Source organism: Callithrix jacchus, chromosome X, assembly GCF_049354715.1.
Source record: "Callithrix jacchus isolate 240 chromosome X, calJac240_pri, whole genome shotgun sequence".
Lineage (NCBI taxonomy): Eukaryota > Metazoa > Chordata > Mammalia > Primates > Cebidae > Callithrix > Callithrix jacchus.
The window spans coordinates 47,825,763-47,849,982 of NC_133524.1; the positions used below are offsets into that span (position 1 = coordinate 47,825,763).

Below are 24,220 nucleotides of genomic sequence, written 5' to 3' on the forward strand. Positions count from 1 at the left end.
ATCATGAGGTCAAGAGAGCAAGACCATCCTGGCCAACATGGTGAAACCCCATCTCTACTAAAAATACAAAAATTAGCCAGGCATGGTGGCACAAGCCTGTAGTCCCAACTACTACTTGGGAGGCTGAGGCAGTAGAATCACTTGAACCTGGGAGGCGGAGGTTGTAGTGAGCCAAGATCACACCACTGGTGACAGAGTGGGATTCTGTCTCAATAAGAAAGAAAGCGGGGGGCGGGGAGGGAAGGAGGGAGGGAAAAGAAAAAAAAAAGAAAAGAAAAGAAAAAAGGAGGAGGAAAGAAGGGAGGGAGGGAGGAAGGAAGGAAGGAAAGATTTGGGTCTCCTCATTTATTCATTTATTTCTCATGGGTGTATATTTTATTCTTTAGGTGATAATTAATTACTATCAAATTGTTCCAGTTTTAACCATCTGAAGCACTTTTAGGTTGGCTTTTTTGTCCCTTTGACATGCCCCATTCTTTTGAATTTTGAACACTTCCTTACTTTCTGGCCCTACAAGATGCTCCAGGCTCATCCTATATTTTTCCTTGCTCCAGAACTAGTATCAACATTTCTCCAAGGAATCCTGGTTTCTTTTATTCTAGAATGATAGAAACCAAGATCTGGGTGCTAGGTATGCCCTTTACTATTGAGATACCACTGGTTCTAAGCCCTTTCAACAGACAAAGGTTAAAAAATGCATGTATGACTATTAACCTGTATATACACACACACATCTATAATTCTGTATCCGTCTATTAAAATACCTCTGACCCTAATCCAGCGGCACAGGGTTCATTCTAGCATCCCTTTCCTTGCTTTTTTTGTGACTTCTTACTCTGAAAGTGAGAACCCTGGCTTCAATTGTATATGTTTTATTTACTTATTTGTTTAACACTAGTATACATATAATATAGTTTTAGAATTACTAACCCATACCCCTGTGAGAAACTTATTTACCAACTCGAGTGCAGTTGGTATTATACAGTCTTTGTCTTTAGCTTTACAGTAGCCACTCAAAACAGTTTTCCAAAGTCCTGAGGTCAGCTCCCTTTTCCCTTATTCCCTTCATTGAAGTATTGGCATACATTTATAATACTGTTAGATTAGTTTGTCATAAGCTGCATTCCATCTTTGGATACCCTCACATCTTGGTTAATTTTTAAAATTTTTCATACAGTAATGTTCAGTTGGCATGGGTTTTGATGAATGCATAAAGTCCACCACCCCATTTATCACCCCAGTACCAGAGAAAACTGTTCTCCCTAAAAATTTCCCTTGTGTAGCTCTTTTAGTCAGTCAACCACAACTTTTGGCAACTGATTTACCTCCTGTCCCTATGATTTTGCCTTTTCCAGAGTGTCCCATAAATGGAATCATACAACATGTAGCCTTTCGAGCCTGACTTCATTTGTTAAAACGCATTTGTGCTTCAGCCATCTTGCTAGGTGACTCAATAACTTGTTCTTTTTATTGCTGAACAGTATTCCTTGTCTTGATGTACCACGGTTTGTTTTTCCATTCAATTGTTGGACATCTTGTTTGTTTCCAGTTTTTGCCAATTATGAATAAAACCACTATAAACATTTGCGTGTAAGTTTTTTTATTGAGGTAAAATATACATATATAATTTACCATCTTTACCATTTTTAAGTATACAGTTCAGTGGTAATAAATACATTTACATTGTCTTTTTTTCCCCTATCCCACTGTCCCCTTTTCCTGACTCTGATAACTACCCACTGTCCCCTTTTCCTGACTCTGATAACTACCAATCTACTCTCTATGTTCATGAGATCCACATTTTTAGCTCCTACATATGAGTGTAAGAGCATGTGATATTTGTCTTTCTGTGTTTGCCTTATTTCACTTAACCTAATGGTCCCTAGTTCCATCCATGCTGCTGAAAATGACAGGATTTCATTCATTTTATGGCTGAATAGTATACCATTGTATAAATATAACACATTTTCTTTATCCGTTTATCTGTTGATGGGCACTTAGGCCGATTTCATATTTTGACTGTTGTGAATAATGCTGCAGTGATCCTGGGTGCAGATATCTCCTTGACATATTGATTTCCTTGCTTTTAGATCTGTACCCAGTATTGGAATTGCTGGATCATGTGTGGTTCTATTTTTAGTTTTTTGAGGGACCTGCATTGTGTATAGGTTTTTGAGTGTACATAACTTTTCTAATCACTTGGGTAATTTGCTAGCATTTGGTATTGTCAGTTTTCTAATAGTTATGTCATGGTATCTCTCTGTGTTTTTTAAGTCAACTTTTAATTTTTGAATAATTTTAGATTCACAGGAAAGTTGTCAAGATAGGCCAGGCATGGTGGCTCATACCTGTAATCTCAACCCTTTGGCAGGAGGATTGTTTGAGCCCAGGAGTTCAAGACCAGCCTAGGCAGCATAATAAGACCTTGTCCCTACAAAAAAGAAAAAAAAAAAGAATGAGCCGAGCATGGTGACATGCACCTGTAGCCCCTGCTACTCTGGAGGCTGATCTCAGGAGTAAGGCAAAGATGTCCTTTATCATCGTTCTGCAAGTGTTCAGTCTCACCATTAAGAATCATGTCAGAAGGCAGGGCATGGAGGCTCATGCCTGTAATCCCAGCACTTTGGGAGGCCAAGGTGGGCAGATCACCTGAGGTCAGGAGTTTGAGACCAGCCTGGCCAACATGGTAAAACCCTGTCTCTACTAAAAATACAAAAAATCAGCCAGGCATGGTGGTGCTCACCTATAGTCCCAGCTATTTGGGAGGCTGAGGCAGGAGAATCACTTGAGCCTGGGAGATGGTGGTTGCAATGAGCCAAGATTGCACCACTGCAGCACTCCTGCCTGGGTGACAGAGTGAGACTCTATCTGAAGAAAAAAAAAAAAGAATGATGATGTCAGTGTGTCAGTGGCCGGGCAAGTGGCTCATGCCTGTAGTCCCAGCACTTTGGGAGGCCGATGCAGGTGGATCACTTAGCCCAGGAGTTTGAGACCAGCGTGGGCAACAAGGTAAAACCCCATCTCTACAAAAAATACAAAAATGAGCTGGGTATGTGATGGTATGTGCCTGTAGTCCCAGCTACTTGGGAGGCCGAGGTGGGAGGATCACTTGAGCCTGGGAGGCAGAGGTTGCAGCAAGCTGAGATCACACCACTGCACTCCAGCCCTGGTGGGGAGTGACCTAGGGAGATCCTGTATCAAAAAAAAAAAATAAATAAAACCCACTATGTCAGGGCTAGGCACGGTGGCTCATGCCTATAATACCAGCAGTTTGGGAGGCCAAGGTAAGAAAATTCCTTGAAGCCAAGAGTTCAAGACCAGCTTGAACAACAAAGTGAGATTCCATCTCTTTATTAAAAAAATTTAAATTAAATTAAAAATTTTAAAAGGAATTGTGTCAGTTGTAAGTTTTCATACATACCTTTCTTTTTTTTTTTTTTGATGGAGTTTCGCTCTTGTTGCCCAGGCTGGAGTGCAATGGCCTGATCTCAGCTCACCGCAACCTCTGCCTCCCAGGTTCAAGTGATTCTCCTGCCTCAGCCTCCTAAGTAGCTGGGATTATAGGCATGTGCCACCATGCCTGGCTAATTTTGTATTTTTAGTAGAGATGGGGTGTCTCCATGTTGGTGAGGCTGGTCTTGAACTCCCGACCTCAGGTGATCCACCTGCCGTGGCCTCCCAAAGTGCTGGAATTACAGGCATGAGCCACTGCACCTGGCCTATACATACCTTTTATTAGGTTAAGAGAGTTTCTGTGCCTAGTTTATTGAGTTTTTATCATGCATGAATGTTGAATGTTTTGTTTGTATTTATTGACACAAGCATAAGTTTTTACTTATTTATTTAATCTGGTGATTGGCTTTTATTGATACCTGAATGTCAAACCAGCCTTGTATTCCTGAGATGAACCTCTGTGATCATGCTGTATTATTTCTTTAATATATTGCTGGATTTGATTTGCTGATATTTTGTTGAGAATTTTTACATCTTTGTTCATGAGGGATGTTGGTCTGTAGTTTTCATTTTTTTGTAATCTCTTTGTCTCATTTTGATATTGGGAAAATGCTGGCCTCATAAAATGAATTGAAAAGTATCTTTCTTCTTCTATGATCTTGAGATTGCAGAGAATGAGTATCATTTCTTCCTCAAATATGTGGTAGAATTTGCCAGTGAAACTATCTGGGCCTGGAGATTTCTTTTTTTGGAAGGTTTTTATCTATAAATTAATTTCACTATTATATGTAGGACTCTTCAGGCTATCTTTTTTTGAAGTGAATTTTGGTAGTTTATGTCTCAGGGAATTGTTTCATTTCATCTAAGTTATTGAACATATGGGCATATAGTTGTTTATAGTATTTCACTATCTGTGGGATCAGTAATGGTGTTCCTCTTTCATTCCTGCTATTAATAATTTGAGTCCCCTCTCTCTCACTTTCATTCTCATTCTCCCTCTCCCATCAGCCTGGATAGAAGTTTATCTTTTTTTTTTTTTTTTGGCTTGGTTGTTTTGTTTCTATTTTTTTCTAGCTTTATTGACTTATAATTGACAAAATTGTATATTTTAAGGGATGCAGTGTGATTATCTTATATATGTACTTATTGTGGAATGATTACCACAATCAAGTTAGTTAACACACCCATCACCTTACATATATATCATTTTTTATTAACTATAGTCACCGTGCCATACATTAGATCCTCAAAACGTATTCACCTTATAAATTACTAGATTGTACACTTTGACGAACATCTCCCCATTTCCTTCAGCCCCTTGCAACCACCATTTTATTCTGTGTTTCTATGAATTCAGGTTTTTCAGATCCACATATAAATCATATAGTATCTGTATATCTCTGTCTTATTTCATTTAGCATAATGCCCTCCAGGTTCATCATGTTTGTGCAAATGGCAGAATTTCTTTCTTTTCTATAGCTGAATAGTATTCCATTGTGGATATATACCACATTTCTTTATTCATTCATCCCTCAGCAGGCAGGTTGATTACATGTCTTGGCTATTGTGAATAATGTTACAGTGAACACGGGAGTACAGATACCCCTTTGACGTTGATTTTTTAAAAAAATTTTGTGGAGACAGGGTCCTGTTATATTGCCCAGGCTGGTTTCAAACTCTTGGCCTCAAATGATCCTCCTGCCTCAGCCTCTGAGTCTTTGGGATTACAGGAGTGAGCCACTGCATGCAGCAGACGTTGGTTTCAATTCCTTTGGATACATACCCAGAAGTAAGAAAGTAAGATTGCTAGATCATATAGTAGTTATATTTTTAGTTTTCTGGGGAACCTCCATACTGTTTTCCACAGTGGCTGTACCAATTTACATTTCCACACAGAGTATAAGGGTTCTTTTATCTCCACATCCTCAACAATACTTATCTCTTGTTTTATAATTGCGATTAGAAGAGGTGTGAGAGGATATTTCACTGTGATTTTGGTTTGCATTTCCCTGATGATTAGTGATGTTGAGTATCTTTTCATGTGAAGTTTATTATTTTATTGATAATTTCAAAGATGCAGCTTTTTGTTTCTTTGATTTTCTGTTTTTCTCTTTTCAATTTCATTGATTTCTGCTCTAATCTTTTCCTTTCACTAGCTTTAGGTTTGTTTTGTTCTTTTTTCTCTAGTTGCTTAAGGTTTAAGCTTAGGTTACTGATTTTAGATATTTCTTTTCAAATATACTCAATTCTCATTATTCACAGTAGTTATGGTGTATAAAGTTGCTGTGAACACTGAATTAGCGAATACTAAACTGCTGTTCCTAGGAGAAAGACAGGATTAGGTTTCTGCAGGTGTCTGTTCACAACGTTTTCATCAACTGATCAATACATAACTTTGTTTAATGTGTGTTTCTGTTTAAAGATACCTTATTTAGTATATATTGTTGATTCATTAACATTGAACTCACAGCCAACAGCACTAAAACTCATGCTGGAGCAAAGCTTATCTAACACATTTTCTCCTGAGGCACAGCACAGCCTTCTTCAGTTTGGAAGCCATTAGACAGCACTTCACTGTGTTTGGGGGCTATTTCATTTTTTTGGAGACATGGCCTTGCTCTGTCACCCAAGATAGAGTGCAAGGGTGTGACCATAGTTCACTGTAATCTCAAACTCATGGGCTCAAGTGATCCTCCCACCTCAGATTCCTGAGGAGCTAGGACTACAGATGCATACCACCATGCCCAGCTGTTTTTTTATTTTTTTTTTAACATAAAAGAGACAGGGTCTTACTATGTTACCCGGGCTGGCCTTGAACTCCTGGGCTCAGGTGATCCGCCCAACTCAGCCTCCCAAAGTGCTGGGATTACAGGTGTGAGCCACTATGCCCAGCCCCCAGCTATTTTTTTTAAAACAACGTTGTAGAGTTGGGGTCTTGCTATGTTACCCAGACTGATCTCAAAATCCTGGCCTCAACCAATCCTCCCTCCTCGGCCTCCCAAAGTGCTGAGATTACAGGCATGAGCCACTGTGCCTGGCTTAGGGGATATTTTAAACAGGCAAAATCACCAACTAAAAGCAAAAAAATGTGAAAAACACGGTACTACCTAGACCTCAAAAAGGACACCTCCTTATAGTACAGTAGCTGAAACAAAAAGGCAGAGAGAGCATCACCTAGTTCAACCTCAGCTGGGAGCACACATATCAGGCAATTCAAATTTTTTGCCACTGTGCATGTCCACAAATAACCATGAAAGCACTGCAAATACCGATTTGGGGAGTTACAAATGAATTTTAGCAAGTAGGTAAATTTGAAATGAAGGGATCTGCATATAATAAGGGTTGACTCTTATTTAATGTTACAATTTTTCCATTTTTCCTTTAAGCACTGCTTTAGCTGCATCTCACAAATTTTGATATGTTGTATTTTCATTTTTATTTAATTCAGAGTTTGGTAAAATATAGCCCACTGCCTGCTTTAATAATTGGGGCACAGTCATGCTCATTCCTTTTTTTTGAGATGGAGTTTTGCTCTTGTCACCCAGGCTGGAGTGCAATGGCACACTGCAACCTCCGCCTGCTGGGTTCAAGTGATTCTCCTGCCTCAGCCTCCCAAGTAGCGTGACTACAGGCACCCGCCACCATGCCTGGGTAATTTTTATATTTTTAGTGAAGCTAGGGTTTCACCATGTTGGCCAGGCTAGTCTTGAACTCCTGACATCAGGTGATCTGCCTGCCTTGGCCTCCCAAAGTGCTGAGATTACAGGCATGAGCCACAGCCCCCAGCCTGTCATTCTTTTATCTATTACATTATGGTGCACAAAGCCTAAAATATTTCCTATCTGGCCCTTTACAGAAAAAGAATGTTGACCCCTGATTTGGTTAAAAATATTTTTTAGTTTCCCTTGAGATTTCACTTGATCCATGAATTATTTAGAAGTATAATTGTTTAATTTCCAAACATTTGGGGATTGTCCAATATAATTCTATTATTGATTTCTAAATCCTGTTATGGTCCAAGAATGCACATTTGTATGATTTCTGTTTTCTTTAATTAAAATGTCTTTTATGGCACAGAATATGGCTTATCTTGGTGAATATTCTATGTGCATCTGAGAAGAATGTGTAATCTGCTGTTGCCTTGGTTGAGTCTTCTAAAAATGTCTACTAGGTCAAGTTGGTTGATAGTGCTATTCAGGTTATCTATATCCTTGCTGATTTTCTGCCTACTTGTTCCATAAATTAATGAGAGAGGAGTGTTGAAGTCTCCAACTAATTATGGATTTGTCTATTTCTCTATTCAGATCCTATCAGGTTTTGTCTCATGTATTTTGAAGCTCTGTTTTATTATGTGCATACACATTTAGGATTGTTATAATCTCGGAGAATCCTTCATTATTATGTGATGTCCCTCATTTTTTTAAGAGAGGGGTTCTTGCTCAGTCTGGGGTGCAGTGATCAAGCCTACTGGTGAGTGATATAGCTCATTGTAGCCTCAAACTCCTGGGCTCAAGTAATCCTCCACCTCAGCCTCCCAAGTAGCTGGGATTACAGGCACAAGCCACCACATCCAGCTCTGATGTCCTTAATTATCTCTGATGATTTTCCTTGTTCTGATATCTACCTCATCTGAAATTAATATAGCTACTCTAGCTTTCATTTGATTATTATTTTATTGTAAAGGTTTATCCCTTTTCTTTTAGCTTATCAAGGCTGTATATTTTAAGTGAGTTTTTTTGTAGACAGCATGTAGTTGGTTTTTTCTTTTCAATCCAGTCTGTCAGTCTCTTTTAACTGCTGTATTTAGACCATTCACATTGAAAGGGATTATTGATACAGTTGGTTCAAAGTCTCTCAACTTGCTAGCTGATTTCTGTTCCATTTGTTCTTTTTTCCTTATTACCTCTTTTTCTTTTTGGCAATTTTATAAAACCACTTAATCACCTCTATTGACTTATATTTATACCTCTTCAAAAATTTATTTAATGGTTGTGTTAGGTTTTACAGCAAACATTTTTAAATAATTTGAGTCTACCTTCTAATATTATACAACTTCACTTGTCATCTAAGGACCTGATAACATTATATTCTCAATTCTTCCTTCTCATCCCTGTGTCATTGTCATATATTACTATTACACATGTTATAAACACCTAATACATTGTTAATGTTAATGCTTTAACCACTGTCTGGTGGTTTTTTGTTTGTTTTTTGGGTTTTTTTTTTTTTTTGACAGGGTCTCACTTTGGTGCCCAGGCTGGAGTGCAGTGGCTTGATCTTGGCTCACTGCAACCTAAACCTCCAGAGCTCAGATGATTCTCCGACTTCAGCCTCCCGAGTAGCTGGAACTACAGACATATGCTACTACTGGCTAATTTTTCCTTTTTTCTTTCTTTTTTGTAGAGATGAGGCTTTCCCATGTTATCTAGGCTGGTCACAAACTCCTGGGCTAAAGCAGTCTGCCTGCTTCAGTCTCCCAAGGTTCTGGGATTACGGGGGTGAGCCACTGTGCCTGACCTGAACTGCCAGTTATTTTTAGAGCAATTAAAAATAAAAATATAGATCATACTTTATAGGCAATTTTAGAGCAGAGGAGTGTCATGCTCCTTTTAAAATGTAAATCCTGTCACTGGCTGCTTTAATGGGGAAGCAGAGACAAGCTGGGAGGCTGTTGAAGTAATCTAATTGAGACATAGTGGCCTGTTCCAAGGTCATGTTAGATAACTCAGAAGGGTTCACTAGATAAGACATCCAGAAATGTTTTCTGTCTACCTCAGAGTCTCACAATTTTTCATGACACCTGAAATACTTAGATCTAAAGCTACTATGAACTATCTGAATAAGATGTACATATTAAAACACTAAAAACATGACCAGTAATCCTTGTTGATCTCATAGTTCAGTTAGAAATAATCACAGTAATTGTCATCATTAGATAGAAGGAGTGCTTAGCAAGTGCATTATCAACATTGTAGTTTTTTTTAAGGGTTTTTGTTTAATACATCTGAAAAGAATGCATAAACAAAGAATTGAGACATGAGAAAGTATTGGTTCAACACTAATGAATCTACAAGAATTAGGATTTGGGGAGGTGGAAAAGATTACCTAAACATTTTTTGAAATTGGAAACTGCAACCAAAATAAGCTGATAAAATCCCTATTAACACTTACAAAGAGTCTTCATAAGACTCTTTCCATGATTTCTATTAAACTCACCTGGCTACTCTACCTTCCTCATACGCAAAGCAGAAATAAGAGGATTCCCCTGACTGGTCCCCATGTTGTTAAGTGGTCTCTCCACCCCCAGCTGACCCCCAGCTTCTTAATGAAGCAGGCCTCCATCCTCCTAACTTAAGAGGATGTGAGTCATTCCACAGATGTCTGTTTTCTAGCACCACCCCTCATATTTCCCCTGCATACCAGGTCTTCAGCTGCTAGGAACACCATGTACTACTGAGTTGCAAATCTATGCCAAGCATATAAGAAAAACATTGTAGTCTTTTTAAATCTAAGATTATCCACACATTAATCAAAATGAATGCACTTGCCCACTTTTTTGCTGGAAAATTATTAGGTCATTTATTGCAAGTTTATCATATTCTAGTCAAAGAACATCAATCAAGTTATATACCTGAGTAATTCTACCAAGATTGTATTTCTGAATTCTAGATTACATGTTCTTTATAGAAAGACTGGAACTTTTAATAATAAATGTCTAACTTAAATACACACACGCACACTGTATTTCCTTGTAGTGATGAAAGTATATTCTACCTTAATTCAGACTTTCTAATTTGCAAAACTGGAAACCCTACATTTGTTATCAACTTTTTCTTTTTAGTTCAATATTTATTTGGTTTAAAATACTTTTTAAACTCTTTTTGCAAATTTTCAAATGTACTAAAAGTAGAGAGTACAATGACCCCATGTGTACCCATGACCCAGTTTCATCAACTTTTTGCCATACTTAAAAAACAATAATCTCATTGTTTGCTAAAACATTTTAATCAAATTGATTCATCCTTTCATCTTATCCCTAAATATTTCATTATTTAAAAAATGTTTTAAATAACTACAGTGCATTATCACATATAAAAGAATTAACAATAATTCCTTAATATTCTCTAATACTCAGTCCATATGCAAATTTACCTACTTACTAAAATAATTCTTTGTGTTTTTAGTTAATTTGATCCAGATCTAAAATAGACCCACTTACTGTATTTGGTTGTTTTTTTAATCTTATATCACTCTTAATAAAAAACAGGTGTCCCCCCCCTTCTTTCTTGCCTTTGTCTTGGGAAAGAAGCTTGGTCAGTTGTCCTATAGTATTCATGAGGCTGTTTCATTTGTTCCTCCACATTTCTTATAGACTAGAAGTTAGATCAAAGCCTTGTTTACATTCAGGTTTGTTTATTTATTTATTTAGCAGGAATACATAGATGGCATTGTTTCCTATCTAATTGAGAAGGCACATAATGTTTGATTGTTGTACTTTTAGGGATACTAAGATTAATGGGTGGGTTCACATGGTGACGACCTTATCTTTTTATTGTAGAGTTTCCTGCAGTCTTCTCTGTGGGATGCTAAAACCACCGATGATTGTTGCCTGAACCAATTATTTTAATAGGAGTTGCAAAATGATCGTTTTCTATATTTTCTTTCTCTTTTTTTGGCAAACTTACTTTCTAATCTTGTCACTACCTCTGCATTTATTAACAGATGTTAACAGAACTTCTTGTATGCCAGAGCTGTTTGGTTGACTTGAAATATGCTCATGTCAGAAAAGCAGAATAAATAAAGAGAAAAATAAGCATCAATGTTCAGAGTAGTGAATTGGTGCCCTAGCAACCTCCATTGGTATACAGTGAATTTTGTTTCTCTCTTCTTTTTTTATTTTTCTTAAAAACTTCTAGTAGTAAGGAGGATCTCTCTTTTCTAAGTATCATTATGAACTCATGACTTTTTATATATTTAGTATGTTTTAATAAATTAGAGTCATTATTCCTTCTATCTTACTATATGTCTCTGGCCTTTGGGAGCCCCTTCAGGCTGGCTTCTGTTTCCTTTTGATATAACCCCACTGGCCTTTGGTAGCTTTATTACTTTTTGGCTGAAGAAAATATTCCAGATTGATCTTAATCCATTTCTTGGCCCAGACATGGAATCATCTATTTTTCTAAGATGACTTAGTTATTTTTAGTGGTGAATGATATTTTAGAATGATATTTAGAAATACATGTTAGGTACTGGGTTGTCATTTCTTTTAGGCTTTTTCAGTGGACATCGCTAGAAACTATGTATTTTTGAAAAGAAAAGATCATGAGTTTACATTTACATTTCTAAATGAAAATTTAAGATGTTAAACTTTTCTTTTGTAAGGTTAGATGTTTTATTATAAAATGTTCTTGAACTCCTGGTCAGGGGTGAAGGCAATAGGATTGCTTGAGGTCAGGATTTTGAGACCAGACTGAGCAACATAGTGAGACTCCATATCCTTATATCCTTTTATCCTTTTTTTTTTTTTTTTGGAGACATGGTCTCGCTCTGTTGCCCAGGCTAGAGTGCAGTGGCATGATCATGGCTTGCTGTAACCTCAAACTCCTGGGCTCAAGTGATCTTCCCATCTCAGTCTCTCAAGTAGCGGGGACTACAGGCCTGCAACCCTGCACCAGGCTAATATTTTAATATTTTGTAGACATGGGTACTTGCTTTGTTTCCTGGGCTGGTCTTGAACTCCAGGGCTTAAGTGATCCTCTTGCCCTGGCCTCCCAAAGTGCTAGGATTACAGGCATGAACCACTGTGCCCAGCCGTGAGATTCTATCTCTCAAACAAATTTTAGATCGGGCACGGTGGCTCACACCTGTAATCCCAGCACTTTGGGAGGCTGAGGTGGGAGGATCACCTGAGGTCAGGAGTTCAAGATCAGCCTGGCTAACATGGGGAAACCCCATCTCAACTAAAAATACAAAAAAAGTAGCCAGGCACAGTGATGCAGGCCTGTAATCCCAGCTACTCAGGAGGCTGAGGCAGGAGAATTGCCTGAACCCGGGAGGCGGAGGTTGCAGTGAGCCAAGATTGTGCCACTGCACTCCAGCCTGGTCAACAGGTTAAGACTCTGTCTCAAAAAAAAAATTTTTTTTTTGGGTTCAGGCAATTCTCCTGCCTCAGCCTCCTGAGTAGCTGGGATTACAGGCACGCGCCACCATGCCCAGCTAATTTTTTTTGTATTTTCAGTAGAGACGGGGTTTCACCATTTTGACCAGGATGGTCTTGATCTCTTCACCTCGTGATCCACCCACCTTGGCCTCCCAAAGTGCTGGGATTACAGGCTTGAGCCACCGCGCCTGGCTCAAAAAAATTCTTAATAAATTTTTAATCAGGTATACAGGAGGATGTGCATAAGCTATATGCAAATACTATACCATTTTATTAATATATAAGGGATTTGAGCATCCAGTGGAACCAATCCTACACAGATACCGAGGGACCGCTATATCCTGCCTTTTCTGTATTTGTTGTCTGTATTAAATCACAAGCCTCCAAGGAAAAAAAAAATCACAAGCCTTCAGTTATCTTGATGCCCAATGTAGTATAATCTTTTCTTTCTCATTCTTGTGTCTTGTCCTGTAGCACATGTTTACATTCAATTTAGAGTTTCATATTCATTCACTCTAGTATTTCATTACTTAGTACTTCATTATTCTATGTTGTTTTGTATTTGTTTAACGGGTTTATGTCTTCTTTCAATAAATTTGTAATTTCCTGGAGATTAAGACTTTTCCTTCACTGTAGGAGGTTTGTAATGTTTTCAAATTAATATATGAGAAAGGCACAAATATTCTATTAAAAGGATTTAAAAAATAAAAACTTTGTCTGTGTTTCTAGAATGTAGCTTTAAGACACATTCAAGGAAAATACTTTCAGATGATGGTCATTACTTTTGATGCCTGGCCTCAATTCCTATTTGGCTTAGCTTCATCATTGGTGGCCTAGAACTTGGCTGGTAAGTAGGAGAGCTGGAAGCAAGGCTGGCTGCCTGGCAAAACCTACTTATGTTGACTTGGATTGCTTTTGATCTTATTTGCTATTTTATCGACTATTTTTATACTCCTAAATGAGTAGAATTTCTGTGGTTTTTATAGAAAAATGAGAACCAGAAAAGCCAGACTATTTACAACACTTTAAAAATGTGACACTAGTCCTATAATAGTACTGAAGCTACTTGTTATGAGACTGTGTTAATTTGTTTTATGATTAGCGTAGGAAGAAGCAGCTGAGGTGATATGTCCCATCTGTCTGCTTTCCTCTTCCTTCTCTTTCACCCTCGAAGAAGATGCTGGAGATTCTTCAAGGAAGAATAAAAAAATTAAATTTAGAATATATTTGTATTTGTGTTAAGAAAATGCTTCTTGGGTTTGCTTATAGGTCCGGTTATTGCTTTGGAGTTTAATGGAGATGGTGCTGTAGAAGGATGTCAACTTATTATAAACGACACATTCAATGGGACCAAGGTACAAGATTTTATTGACTGTATTTCAATCTAACCTTTCATTTCATCTCCTTTTCCTTACAGTCAAGTGATACTTTTGTCTCTAATGTTGCTTGGAATTTTTGTTTTGTGTGTGTGTTTTTTTAAAAGTCAGATCATGATTTTTAGTACCTTTGATAAATAATTGGGAACTAATTATTTTTTTCTTGCCAAACTAAAACTTTGTTTAAAATAGTTACAAAACAGGGCTAGGCATGGTGGCTCATGCCTGTAATCCCAGCACTTTGGGAGGCTGAGGTGGGTGGATTACTAGAGGTCAGGAGTTCAAGACCAGCCTGACCAACATGGAGAAACCCTGTTTCTACTAAAAATACAAAATTAGCTAGGCATGGTGGTTCATGCCTGTAATCCCAGCTACTCAGGAGGCTGAGGCAGGAGAATTCCTTGAACCCAGGAGGCAGAGATTGCTATAAGCCAAGATCATGCCACTGCACTCTAGCCTGGGCAACAAGAGTGAAACTCTGTCTCAAAACATAAATAAATAAAATAGTTACAGATAAGAATTTAATTATTAAAAACCTTCTATAGCATATAAATTTCTAAAGTAAAAAGTCTCATCAAATGTCTTTTCAAGTCTTTGCATTTTAAAAAATACTGATTTGTTGAAAATATTTTATTTCTAATATTATAGTCTTTAGATGGATGATCCTGTTGCCCAGGGTTCATTTTTACTTGCTTCAGTAATGCTTCACCAAATATTGAACTCCAGGTATATACAGAAATCATCACATGTGAGCATTTTCTAAATATATTGATGAAGTTGCTGTATCTAAGAATTTCAGATGTAAATAACCAAAACCAAATGTAGAGGATTTCCATTAGCAAATCTGTAATTGACTACTTTTTGATAAATATCTGGGAGGACATTTTGGTTTTGTCATCTGATTTGGATTATGTTTCCTTGAATTTACAAATTAAAGTCCTTTGTCTTTGATCACATTTTATCACAGTAGTACTAAGGGAGAGAGGAAATAGAAGATTGAATAGAAAAGGCAACAGAGATAAAATGGTTATAATTTGGACTTTTTGAGCTGAATGATTTAGAGAATATCTAATCCAGCTGTCTCATTTTACAGGTGTTGTTACTGAGCCCACAGAGGTTTATCAAATTGTCAGCATCATATGCTAGTTTATGGTTAAGCTAGAATAGAACCCACAGCTGCTCTAATTCCGTGCTGACATTTGTAAAAGCTACTTTAGAAGGGTTCTATTGAGTATTGCTTCATTAATGTTTAGCAGAGGCCAGGCGAGGTGGCTCATGCCTGTAATCCCAGCACTCTGGAAGGCCAAGGCGAGCAGATCACCTGAGGTTGGGAGTTCAAAACCAGCCTGGCTAACATGGTAAAACCCTGTCTCTACTAAAAATATAAAAAGTAGCCAGGCGTGGTGGTGGGCGCCTGTAATCCCAGCTACTCAGGAGGCTGAGGCAGGAAGAATCGCTTGATCCCAGGAAGCAGAGGTTGCAGTGAGCCGAGATTGCGCCATTGTACTCCAGCCTGGGCAACAGAGCGAGACTCTGTCTCAAAAAAAAAAAAAAGTTTAGCAAATAGTTTATTTAAAAATAGTAGGCTGGGTGTGGTGGCTCACACCTGTAATCCCAGCACTTTGGGAGGCTGAAGTGAGAAGATTGCTTGAGCCCAGGAGTTTAAGTTCAAGACCAGCCTGTGCAACCTAGTGAGACTATCTCTACAAAAAGTTAAAAAAAAAAAAAAAATAGCTAGGCATGGTGACACGTACCTGTAGTCCTAGTTACTTGGTAGGCTGAGGTAGGAGGATCACTTGAGTCCAGAAGTCTAGGCTGAAGTGAGCCATGATTGCACCACTGCACTCCAGCCTGGGCAACAGAGCAGAGCAAGACTCTATCTCAAAAATAAATAAATAAAATAAAATAAATAGTAATATATTAGCAGCTTTGAAAAGGATAATCTCAAATTTTGCTGCTCAGACTACTGAGATTATTATTAGAAAATAGAAGAAAGTAAGAGGGTTTTTTTTGTTTTTGTTTTGAGATGGAGTTTCGCTCTTGTTGCCCAGGTTGGAGTGCAATGGTGCAATCTAGGCTCACCACAACCTCCGCCTCCCGGATTCAAGCTATTTTTAGTAGAGACGGGGTTTCTCCATGTTTGTCAGGCTGGTCTCAAACTCCACCTCAGGTGATCCGCCTGCCTCAGCCTCCCAAAGTGCTGGCATTATAGGCATGAGCCACCGCACCCGGCAAAACTAAGTTTTTTAAGTGACTCTTATTCAGTAGCTTTCATAATATTGAGTGTTGTAAAAGTCCAGATATAATAAAATACAACTCACGTATTATGAAAGCAGAAACTTTAATTATATAAGTGCTTCCAAAAGAGCTTAATTTACATATTATAGCTATTCAAACTGTATTACATGAATTCTAAAGAAAATCTACAGATTAAATATTGTCATTATAAATGATGTGCTTGAACTTCTTTTGAATAATTAGCTTGGGACTTTGTTCTGTGGAGAACATGGGCTTTGGCATTCTGAAGTTGGTACTTACTTTTTATTTTTATTTTCTATTTAAAATAGATGTTTGTATCAGAAAGCAAAGAGACGGCATCTAGAGATGTGGACAGCTTCTACAACTTCGCTGATATACAGATGGGAATATGAAATGCAATGTGGAACCAGGACTTGGTATTAAGCCTTTCCTAACTTGTGAATATAGAATTTGATAATATACTTTTGTGTATTAGCAATGGTTTTTACTAATGCTAAAACTGTTGAAGTTTATTTTTTAATAAATTGTTGAATATTACATCATTTACTTGAGGTTCAAAAATAATTCATTTTAAATTAAGTAGTTTTAATCAGCTTAAAAGCTGTTTAACCCACTTTAATAAGCTTGCAATTTTGTTTCTCTGCATATGATATTCTTATTAGAAAATAGAAGTAGCTAACAGTTTATTATTTTAATCCTACATAAATGTTCTTTCAAATCTCTAATAAGTTAAACCTTCCTCAGTGCTCCATGATATTTTTTTGAGACTACATTTCATTGCTTTTTTCAATTTAGAGGGATTTGTTACTAGTTGATCAATTAGAATGAACCTATGCACATTTTTATGTACACATATGACAGTTATATAAATGCTTCCTCCATGTGCAAATGAGATTTTGCACATGGAGTTGACATAATACTTTGAATTTTTTAAAGAAATAGGCATTTGATAACTAGCTTGGCAAGCAACTCTACTAACAGATGTTGGTATAGCTATTTAAAGACTACTTTGTAAGCAGTATGATTATTTGAATAAATTCCACATTGTTTAGTTTTTTTTAATACAACTGCCATATGACTCTTCTGCTTCCTCATAAGAAAAGGTGTATGCAATACTAAAATTATGGAAGCCCAATCACCAGCAGTTTTCAAAAAGCTGATAACTTATTAGCTCTCGTGGGCTATCAAGAGAACTGGAACAAACCTTGTGACTTTTAGGTAAGAAATAGGCATGATGATAAGCTATGCAGATTATTAAAAAGCTTGATACAGGCTGGGTGCAGTGGCTCACACCTGTAATCCTAGCACTGTGGGAGGCTGAGGCAGGTAGATTGCCTGAGCTCAGGAGTTGGAGACCAGCCTGGGCAACATGGTGAAACCCCGTCTCTACTAAAATACAAAAAAAAAAATTGGCTGGATGTGGTGACATACACCTGTAATCCCAGTTACTTGGGAGGCTGAGGCAGGAGAATTCCTTAAACTCAGGAGGCCAGGAAGTGGAGGTTGCTGTGAGTTGAGATTGTGCCATTGCACTCCAGCCTAGGTGACAGAGCGAGACTCCATCTCAAAAAAAAAAAAAAAAAAAAAACCCAAAAGCTTGATACATTTGATTTTTCATTAGGTATGCCATTCATATCAAGTAATGTTCAAGTATAAACTGATTTTGGTTACTTTAAAGCATTATTTCCCAAATCTACCTGGTTGTAATAATTTACCAGGAAGCAGAGGAGAGCTACTTGTTTAAAAATTCACATTCTTGGACCCAATCCTCAGCTGCACAGATTCAGTCTTCAGGGGAAACTCTTTTAAGTGGTATGTTGTAATCTAAAGTAATTGGTTCAAGAGGTGTTGATAGGTTGATCTTATGAGAAGGCACTGAATCTGCCATCCACATCACATATAGCAGCTATTAGGAAATCAGCTTTCATAGGCCTATTTTTTTATTGCATTTTAGGTTTTGGGGTACATGTGAAGAACATGCAAGATTGTTGCATAGGTACACACATGGCAGTGTAATTTGCTGCCTTCCTCCCTATCACATATATCTGGCATTTCTCCCCATGCTGTCTCTCCCCAACTCCCTAGCCCGCACTGTCCCTCCCCTATTTCCCCCTGACAGACCCCAGTGTGTGATGCTCCCCTCCCTGTGTCCATGTGTTCTCATTGTTCAACACCCACCTATGAGTGAGAACATGTGGTGTTTGATTTTCTGTTCTTGTGTCACTTTGCTGAGAATGATGGTTTCCAGGTTCATCCATGCCCCTACAAAGGACACTAACTCGTCATTTTTTATGGCTGCATAGTATTCCATGGTGTATATGTGCCACATTTTCCCTGTCCAATCTATCATTGATGGGCATTTGGGTTGGTTCCAAGTCTTTGCTATTGTAAGCGGTGCTGCAATGAACATTCCTGTGCATGTGTCCTTATAGTAGAACGATTTATAATCCTTTGGTTATATACCTAGTAATGGGATTGCTGGGTCAAATGGAATTTCTATTTCTAGGTCCTTGAGGAATTGCCACACTGTCTTCCACAATGGTCGAACTAATTTACACTCCCACCAACAGTGTAAAAGTGTTCCTATTTCTCCACATTCTCTCCAGCATCTGTTGCTCCAGATTTTTTTTTTTTTTTTTTTTTTGAGACGGAGTTTTGCTCTTGTTACCCGGGCTGGAGTGCAATGGCGCGACCTTGGCTCACTGCAACCTCCGCCTCCTGGGTTCAGGCAATTCTCCTGCCTAAGCCTCCTAAGTAGGGGGGATTACAGGCACACACCACCATGCCCAGCTAATTTTTTGTATTTTTAGTAGAGACAGGGTTTCACCATGTTGACCAAGATGGTCTTGATATCTTGACTTTGTGAACCCCCGCCTTGGCCTCGTGAGCCACTGTGCCTGGCCAAGATTTTTTTTTTTTTTGAGACGGAGTTTCGCTCTTGTTACCCAGGCTGGAGTGCAATGGCACGATCTTGGCTCACCGCAACCTCCGCCTCCTAGGTTCAAGCAATTCTCTTTAGCCTCCCGAGTAGCTGGGACTACAGGCGCGCGCCACGATGCCCAGCTAATTTTTGTATTTGTAGTAGAGACGGGGTTTCACCATGTTGACCAGGATGGTCTCAATCTCTTGACCTCGTGATCCACCCGCCTTGGCCTCCCAAAGTGCTGGGATTATAGGCGTGAGCCACCGCGCCCAGCCGTCTCCAGATTTTTTAATGATCTCCATTCTAACTGGCGTGAGATAGTATCTCAATGTAGTTTTGATTTGCATGTCTCTAATGATCAGTGATGATAAGCATTTTTTCATATGTTTGTTGGCCTCATATATGTCTTCTTTTGTAAAGTGTCTGTTCATGTCCTTCACCCACTTTTGAATGGGCTTTTTTCTTGTAAATCTGTTTTAGTTCTTTGTAGATTCTGGATATTAGCCCTTTGTCAGATGGGTAGATTGCAAAAATTTTTTCCCATTCTGTTAGTTGCCAGTTCACTCTAATGACTTTCTTTTGCTGTGCAGAAGCTGTGGAGTTTGATTAGGTCCCATTTGTCTATTTTGGCTTCTGTTGCCAATGCTTTTGGTGTTTCGGTCATGAAGTCCTTGCCTATGCCTATGTCCTGAATGGTTTTGCCTAGATTTTCTTCTAGGGTTTTTATGGTGTTAGGTCTTATGTTCAAGTCTTTAATCCATCTGGAGTTAATTTTAGTGTAAGATGTCAGGAAGGGGTCCAGTTTCTGCTTTCTGCACATGGCTAGCCAGTTTTCTCAGCACCATTTATTAAACAGGGAATCCTTTCCCTCATAGGCCTATTTTTTAAAGGAATCTGAAATTTAATTCTGTTTTGATAAAACTAAGACTGAAAATAACCACTTGTAAACATTCCTATGATTGTTATTAAAAATGTATTTTTATGTTTAAAATGTTTTTGGATACTTTTGAGTTAATTAATAACTACTACATTGAATTGCATGTTAAGGTGCAGAAATAATATATTAAAAGATTGTCACTTTATCAGTAATATTGAGCACTCACCCTGTGCCTGGCCTTGTGCTAACCATTAGCACTGCAACATTTCAATTCTTTTATAAAGGCATTCAATATTACAAAATCAGTGATTTTATAAGGTGCAAATTAAAGTTGGCAACAGGTTTAATATAATTTTGATCACAGTTTTCAAATGATCTTTGCAAATAGTGGTCAGAGGGCATTAGTTTTTCCTTTAGTTAAGCTAAATTAAAGGGACAACATCCTGTTATAATTGTATTATTAAACATCATTATTTATTTAAAATGATACTTTTTGTTTTTCAAAAATAAAATGCAATGTTATGCAAAGCTATGAACTGAGTTCTTTATGATATTTGAGCAACAACTCAGAAATATAACATATAAGGGAGACATTAATTTAAAATTTTCCACTAAACTTAGTATCTATTAACCAAAGCTTAAAATTTTATATTCTTCAGTTAGATAAGACCTTTTACCCATTTAATTTGTCTTTAAGGACAGTCATTTGGCTTCTGAATGTTTGAAACGATTTTAAAAATAAGTAGTGCTATGGTGGTTGTTTCCATAATTCTAAACTTTGATAGTAATCAGAATATATTACATTTCATTCCTGAATAGCTTTTGAACTTATGAAAAATTACTAGCAATGAAAAATTGGTAACTTTATTGTTATATGTGTTTAAACATTATATTAGCTTATTTCTCTTGCATTAATAGTACTGCTGTTTTTGTTTTGCTTCTGTATATTTGTCTAGCTTTTGTATGTAATTTATCTAGTGTTTATAAAATGTGATTTATAATAAATGTTAAAATGAAAATGGCTGCAGTGGTTTGGATATGGTCTGTTTGTCCCCACCAAAGCTCATGTTGAAATTTGATCCCCAGTGTGGCAGTGGTGGGAGTTGGGGCCTAGTGAGAGGTGTTTGAATTATGCATCCCAATCCCTCCTGAATGGCTTGGTCCTGTCTTTAGAGAGACTGGATTAGCTCCGTGAGAGTGAGTTGTTATAAAGCAGGGTTATAAAGCCCTCAGGGTTTCCCTCTCTTTGCTAATGTCCACTTCCCCATTACCTTTTCCACAATGTTATGATGTAGCACAAAAGCCCTCACCAGAAGCCAGAGCCATGCCCTTGAACTTCTCAGCCTACAGAACCTCTTTTCTTTATAAAGAACCTCTTTTGTTTAAGAGAGTCTACAGAACCTCTTTTTTTTTTTTTTTTTTTTTGAGATGTGAGTCTTGCTGTGTTGCCGAGGGTGGAGTGCAGTGGCATGGTCTCAGCTCACTGCAACGTCTACCTCCCAGGTTCAAATGATTCTTCTGCTTCAACCTCCTAAGTAGCCGGGATTACATACCAGGCACATGCAACCACACCCAGCTAGTTTTTGAATTTTTAGTAGAGACGGGTTTAGCCATGTTGGCCAGGCTGGTCTCGAACTCCTGACCTCCAGTGATCCATCTGCCACGACCTCCCAAAGTGCTGGGATTACAGGTGTGAGCCACCACACCCAAGCCCAGAACTTCTTTTCTTTGTAAATTACCCAGTCTCAGACATTCTTCTATAGCAACCTGAAATGGACTGATAAAATGACTTACCGCTAAGAGCACTCTATAACATGCATTTACTCATACATGTGCTAAAACTTGATGTAATTTTTAAAATATTAAATGTAAAATGCTGTAATCTATATGTTATGTTGAGAAATGAGCTGTGCTCCGTGTGTGTGTGTGTGTGTGTGTGTGTGTGTGTGTGTGTGTGTAAGATGCTGGAGAAATGCAAAGGAAGTGGAAAACCTATTTTAATCTAAGGAATTTCCAATATAATGATCCCTTTGCTAAAAGGAATTTTATTTTGAATTTTATTATGAATGGATACTTACTAAAATTAGGTATCTTTCTCTTCCAGATTTAAAAAAAAAAGTGATATACTTTGTTTTATACAAATGGACCTTATTTTAAAATTACAAATTTTCCAGTCTTTTGTACCCAACTTTTCCCTCTCCTAGACCAAAAATCAGAAGGACTGAAACAACTGCAGATTGATTAGTTTTTTAAATAACATTTATTATTTTTGTAAAGGTTCTGCATGTACATTTGCAGCATTTGGAGCATTGAGAAAAAACAAATGCACAAGACAATAACAAAAATTTTTTTTATTGGATATTTTTTTTTAAGTAATGACAGCCTGGATTATTGGATAATTCTTTTTTTTTTTTTTTCCTGAGATGGAGTTTCACTCTTGTCGCCCAAGCTGGAGTGCAATGACGTGATCTTGGCTCACTGCAACCTCCGTCTCCCAGGTTAAAGCGATTCTCTTGCCTCAGCTTCCCGAGTAGCTAGGATTACAGGCGCCTGCCACTATGCCTGGCTAATTTTTGTATTTTTAGTAGAGATGGGGTTTCACCATGTTGGTCAGGCTGCTCTCAAATTCCTGACCTCAGGTGATTTGCCCACCTCGGCCTCCCAAAGTGCTGGGATTACAGGTGTGAGCCACTGCGCCCAGCCAAATTATTGGAAAATTCTTGATGTCTAAAATTTGTTTTTCTTATTTAAAAGGGACATACTTAACTGTTATTGTTGTTGTTGTTGTTTTCGAGATGGAGTTTCGCTATGGAATGCTGTGATGAGTGAGTCTTGGCTCACTGCATCCTCAGTTCAAGCGATTGTCCTGGCTCAGCCTCCCATGTAGCTGGGATTACAAGTGTGTGCCACGATGCCCGGCTAACCCAGCTAATTTTTGTATTTTTAGTAGAGATAGGGTTTCACCATGTTGGCCAGGTTGGTCTTGAACTCTTCACCTCAAGTGATCTGCCTACCTTGGCCTCCCAAAGTGCTGGGATTACAGGGATGAGCCACTGCACCCAGCCATACTTAACTGTTCTCTATAGGAAGAGAAGGTATTGTAATTAGGGTATTATCACTCCTTCAAAATAGAAAATATTTTATCCCTTAAAACTACAACATGAAGAAAGCGAAACTTCATTTGAATTTTAGTAATAGAAATCTTTCTGGTGAAAATGAAGTCATTCACTGTTCACTTCTTTTTTTGGTAGATGGGGTGGGGTAATAAGCCTTTATAATACTTCACCTCTTTCCTTATATATTTTGATTCTTACTGGCAAGCTCCAGCAAGATGTTCAGAAATGGCAATTTCTTCCTTTTCTAGTGTTTTAGTGCTTTCCTGGTGAGGGCTGTTTCTCATCTATAAAAACTGTGAGCATGCATCATACACAGCCTCACCATTCTCACCCAGGCTCAAATCCTCTCTCGGGGGCCCACCTTCACTCTTTCAGTTTTATCTGGTCCACTCCTAATTGGACTAATGAAAATTAACTTGCAAATTGTGTGACAAGTAATTAACTGATGTTTGTAAAGTGCCTTGAAAATGGAAGTTACTTTATAAATATTAAGCATTATTGTGCTGAGCCAAGTGAGTACAGTAGGTCTTCCTACTTATCTGCAGTCTCACTTTCTGTGGTTTCAGTTACCCGTGGTCAAGCAACAGTCCCAAAATACTGTGAGTACAGTACAATAAGATATTTTGAGAGACACCACCTTCACATAACTTTTATTACAGTATATTCTTATAATTGTTCCATTTTGTTATTGTTAATCTCTTACTGTGCTTAATTTATAAATTAAATGTTATATGTATATATGTATGTATATATTGGAAAAATCATAGTTTATATAGGGTCTGATACTCTCCGTGGTTTCTAGCATCCATGGAGGGTCTTGGAATGTATTGCTGCAAATAAAGACAGACTTCTAAATGGTGTTCTTTTAAAGTAGTTCAGCTGTGAAGCTATATACCCAGCCACAAACAGGCAACTGAATAGGAAAAAACAAGTGCAAGAAGCTGTTAAGATTTACTGCAGTTTTCCTATTGATTGATGTACTTTCTCATTTGTCAAATGTATGTTGGTCTGTTAGGTGAATCTTACTATTTTTTTTTTGAGACAGAGTCTTGATCT

The 24,220-nt window shown here is 37.8% G+C and overlaps 1 protein-coding gene across 3 annotated transcripts in view; it reads left to right on the plus strand.

Moving 5' to 3' along the window:
- Window positions 1-16,792, plus strand: part of RP2 (RP2 activator of ARL3 GTPase) — a 43,943-nt gene extending 27,151 nt beyond the window's left edge. For all 3 annotated transcript variants that reach the window (XM_078363525.1, XM_002762815.7, XM_078363526.1), the window contains 2 exons: window positions 13,883-13,968; window positions 16,557-16,792. In XM_078363525.1, coding sequence (XP_078219651.1) covers window positions 13,883-13,968; window positions 16,557-16,640 — 170 coding nt within the window. In that variant the 3' untranslated portion in view covers window positions 16,641-16,792. The remainder of the gene's footprint in view (window positions 1-13,882; window positions 13,969-16,556) is intronic.
- Window positions 16,793-24,220: the final 7,428 nt, after the last annotated feature.